The sequence below is a fragment of the Populus euphratica genome, unplaced genomic scaffold (genome assembly GCF_000495115.2).
Source record: "Populus euphratica unplaced genomic scaffold, PopEup_1.0 scaffold286.1, whole genome shotgun sequence".
Lineage (NCBI taxonomy): Eukaryota > Viridiplantae > Streptophyta > Magnoliopsida > Malpighiales > Salicaceae > Populus > Populus euphratica.
Genome location: NW_011500165.1, coordinates 96,609 through 101,437, shown reverse-complemented (window position 1 = coordinate 101,437; position 4,829 = coordinate 96,609). Strand labels below are relative to the sequence as shown.

Sequence of the window (4,829 nt, the reverse complement as noted above, 5' to 3'; positions counted from 1 at the left end):
GTCTAAAATACATAAGTGTCTCATAAGTATTAATATATGTAATGCACATTCTAATAATTTTTTAAAATTTAATATTATATAATTTTGGTTAAAAATTATAATGCCTTTGAAAAAAAAACAATGAAAATAACCCTCCATTTAAAAACCAAAATTACCCTTAAACAATGCATATATATTTTGCTTTCTAGAGCATTTCAGTAGTCTCAGTATTCATAAAAAACTAAAAAACCATCTTACCCTCACCGTCAAGCCTAAATGCTATTTCTTGAAGGGGCAAAATAGTAAATTCATTGTTGTAATCAATGATTAAATGAGTTTGGTGCTATAGGATAGGTAATATTCTCACCCTTCCCTCTCTAGTATATCTTGTTATAAAAGAAAAGGAGAGGGAAATCTCGAAAATTTTGCCGTCCATTATCATGTATACCTCATTCCGACAACATGTATCTAACAGTTACGATATTCAATTGACAAGCAAGCAGCCATTAATAGGTAATCTCAAGTTTCGATGTTTTTTTTTTCTTCTTTTTGTTGTAATTTAAATCTCATGTTTGACTGACTCTATATTATACTTTTTATTTCTTTCTTTTACAACATAATAAGATTAATTTTATTTCTTTCTTTTACAACATAATAAGATTTTTGTTTTACTTCAAATTAATTTTTTCTAGTAATATTAGATGGTTTTCATGTCTTTATATTACAAGTATTAATTTTTTCTAGTAATATTAGATGGTTTTCATGTCTTTATATTACAAGTAAATTTTAGAAAATAAAAAATATTATTTTAATATATTTATAAATTAAAAATACTTTAAAAAACTACTCATCTATCTTAATCTCATCTTTATTTGCACTTGTCTATTGTATGTTTTTTTTCTTCTCTCTAAATTGAAATCTTACATGAGAGCCGAGAGTGTAGGGAATCCAATCACAATTTGTCATGAATTGGTATCCTTGTCCTATTTCTTTACTGCTGTACGTAACTATACTGTAGCTTCATGTTATCTCTTGTTTCACCATACCGTTTGATGCCTTCCGTGGTTTATGATGGCTTATGAAAAGATACAAACAAAAAAAGAGCTAGTGGGTCTTACCTTACATCCGCACCATAATTGCTCAATGCTGCTGCAAGACATGTGGAGTTCAACAAGCTCATCCGGACGGAAACAAGCTGGCAATGACTTTGAAGGGTAAGCATGCCATTCAAGGAATCGTAACTCGTTTGAGAGATACTCAGGTCCTTCAGAAAGATCCACGTTGTGAATTTTGAGCAATCTTAGTTTGGTCATTTTTGAGAAGGCTGTCATGTTCCATGTTGCCTCTTTTGCTTTGGGCAAGTCCAAGAAAATGCTTTCTATTTTTTGCCTGTCGACCAAGAGGAAGGATAGGTAAGAAGCTATTACAGAGTAGAGATGGAGCATGAAATCTTATGGATAATGAATGTTCTGTATATATCAGCTGCTACTCACTGTGCTGTCCTTTAGTGCGTTGCAGACATCCTTGTATGTGCACAATCTACTGCGTCTTCCAGGCTCTTCAGGGGATTCACAACGAACAATTTCTTCACCCATTTTCTGTAATAAATTATGCATCCATATCTCATCTCGTGAGACTCTTATAAGGGATTTCTCAATAAGAGCCTGCATCCCAATATCTGCATGGAACCCACAACTGTCGAGTAGCCTTGTTATACGATCCTTTTTCATCCCCTTCAGGAAGCAAGCGATATCTAAAAAAATTTTCTTCTCTAATTCATGGAGGCCATCAAAACTAATGCGAAGCACATCAATAATCTTCCTGTCAGGAATGTCATTCATTCTATCAATTGCACTTTTCCATTCACGCAGACCTCTTTTATGCAAGAACGAACCTATGACTTCAAGAGCAAGTGGAAGGCCATTAGCATAACCCACAACTTGCTTGGACAGTTCCGATAAATCTTCGGCAGGCTGGTCTCTTTTGAAAGCTTTCCAGCTAAATAAGATAAGAGCATCTTTATCATTTAATTTCTCAGCCTCGTATATTCTAGTAACACCATGGCTATCTAGCACATGTTTATTTCTGCTCGTTATGATAATCCGGCTCCCTGGACCAAACGATCCATGCTCTGCAGCCAACATCTGTAATTGTTCTTCATCATCTACATCATCGAGAATAAGAAGAACCTTTTTAAGCCGCAGCCTGCGCTTTATCAAATCAATCCTTCTTGAAGAATCCCGTGCAGTGGGAAGCTCCATTGAGATTTCTGAAAGGAGTTGTTCCTGTAAACGACATAGTCCATCTTTCTCTGCAAAAACTTCTCTCACATTTGCTAAGAAGCAGCTGCCACCGAATTGCCAACGAATCCTATCATACAGGACTCTTGCAACAGTTGTCTTTCCCATGCCACCCATTCCACATATCCCTATAAAGAGAGTATCATTTGTTTGTTCGTCTATATATTCATTCAATACCTTCAGACGAGAATCTATTCCAACTAGATTTTTGCTAATTGTTGGCAAAGTGAAGCTCAGTTTGCACTGTATATATTCAACAATCTTTTTAATTGATTGTGACTCGTCCCTGCGTAAAAGGGGTAAAAACATGAACCATGTAGTGCGCGAAAACATGAAATATTGTTACTTCAAATATATGGTTGTTAATGAGAAATTAATCAATCAACCTTCGATAATACCTCAAGAAGGAGGAGGAAAAGGAAAGAATAATTTGGAAAGGGACTCGGATTCTGTGGATGCACAGAATGATCCTTATAATAGCTAGCTTCTTGTACATAGAATAGCATGCACGTAAGAACACAAAAGCCACCAAGTATGGTTTTGACAGGCAAAAAACCAATCACTGTCAATTTTTGTTGGCCACTAAATTATCCTCTAATTGTTTTCCAAGAAAAAGCTCGATCACGTATTAAATTGCCATGTCAATTTATCAATTTATCTTGCAATGATTTGCCTTTATAAAAGAACCTTTTAGATTTTAAATTGTTAAAGAGTTCTTTTTCGAAAAGATTATTCGACATAACATTTCTTTTGTGTATTGTCATTTGTCAAGCTCGCCATGAAAACTCAATCACATGCCTACTATTAGTCACCCTTCAATATTAGTTTTTCGATATTATATTTTTCTTTTTTTAACAAACAATTTGCTAGTAAACATTCGAAGAACAGGATAAAAAGATATTATTAGATAACATATTCTACATCAAATAAAGAAATGATAAATGACTAATAAATATCATCCACCACAAGGATATTAAGTCTTTTAGGAAGTACATAAACTCAATAATAAAATCTACAAGGATATCGAACTAAGACATGCGAGACTAATAACTCCTGCCAAAATGAAGATAAGCGGGCTTAGTTTACCTGTTCCGTACATCCCAGCCAGATAGATTGGCCACTGTGGAGAGACAATCACCCCAGCATTTTACCTTGTCCAGATTTCCCGGGTGCTTTTCCTTATTCTCAATGAACGCCTTCTTATAATTCCCTTTCTGATCGGCTACCTCTGATGGATCCACATCATAAAAAACTGGTAGAACAGTGTGCCCCATCTCTTTCATGCACTGAACAATCTTGACAAGCTCATCTAAGCACCATTGTGAAGACGCGTAATCTCTTGAAAACACAACGATTGAAAATCTTGAATCTTCGATGGCCTGCCATAGAGCAGGTTCGATGGTCTTTCCTCTATCTAGCTCCCTATCATCCATGTATACATCGATGCCTCTTTGTACCAAATTAGAATATAGATGGCTAGTAAAGTTATTCCGTGTGTCTTTTCCTCTAAAACTAAGGAAGACATCATACTTCCATTGGGGAGGAGAATAAGATGAGGCTGCTTTCTGCATGCTGGATGATGCCATGGGAATCCCAGTTGCAATAAATTAATACTGATAGATTCCTTCTAGTCTTCTTAACTAGCCTTCTCTTGAGTTCAAACATGAAACAAAAAGTTAAGAGCAAGAGATTTGGCAAACTCAAGCTGGAACATAATTCTGCTAAGAAACCAAAGTTCTACTAGTTGTATACGAATGCACGTAGCAGAAACAAATCGTGTGGGAAGACTTCAGTAGAGAGGTGACATATCTAGCCAAAGCCCAATTCTTTCTTCTTCTAGCCTCTTCGCAACCGTGTAACTTCCAGATCTCCCTCTCCCTCTCTGATTTTTTCCTCTCTGCCACCCTCGATCCTTCACTCTCTGTTTTTTTCCGGTTTCTTTAGAGCAGAAACTCGTACTGGTAGACGTCCTGGATTTTTTCTTCTAAGATTGTGAAGAAGATTACCTTCAATGCAGACAAGACGGAAAGGGGACTCACGAAGAGGCAAACTTGTTTACGTTCTCAAACCTCTACCTCAAATTAGTTTTGAGATCATTGTTATAGATTTTATACATAGATGACTTGTTATTCCAACCATCAAGTGGTCCGTGTATATTGATTTTTGCCAACACATGCCTGGCACCTTCCTAGCAAAAGTCTTGGCGGTGCCTCCGAAGTCAGAAATGAAACATCAAAGAATTTTCAAATGTTATGATTTTTTGAGCTACATTGGAATTTCTCCCCTCCCTCTCCGACCCCAATATGGTAAATTTCCTGTGATTTAATAGAAATAATTGTGTTTAATAATGATTTATAAAACAAAATGATTGTTCACAAATAATGCATGTAGATATGGACAAAAGATTCTTCTTAGGTAGGACTAGTTAGCAGCAGGGCTCACCTTTTCGGTCCTCTATATTGCATGACTCAAAGCTATTTGGGTTCTTGCACTATCACGATTTAAGTTTATTTTGAATCTTACACTATGATTTAAGGTTATTTTGGTGCT

General features: G+C 35.8%; 1 protein-coding gene across 2 annotated transcripts in view; it reads right to left on the bottom strand.

Moving 5' to 3' along the window:
* LOC105111238 (TMV resistance protein N-like) overlaps positions 1-4,048 on the bottom strand; it is an 8,791-nt gene extending 4,743 nt beyond the window's left edge. The window contains exons 1-3 of one of the 2 annotated variants that reach the window (XM_011006550.1): positions 3,366-4,048; positions 1,471-2,565; positions 1,098-1,365 (exon numbers count right to left, since the gene is read on the bottom strand). In XM_011006550.1, coding sequence (XP_011004852.1) covers positions 1,098-1,365; positions 1,471-2,565; positions 3,366-3,865 — 1,863 coding nt within the window. In that variant the 5' untranslated portion in view covers positions 3,866-4,048. Of the gene's footprint in view, positions 1-1,097; positions 1,367-1,470; positions 2,604-3,365 lie in introns of those variants that run through there. The other variant, XM_011006551.1, reaches the window with a different exon arrangement.
* Between the last annotated feature and the right edge of the window lie 781 nt (positions 4,049-4,829).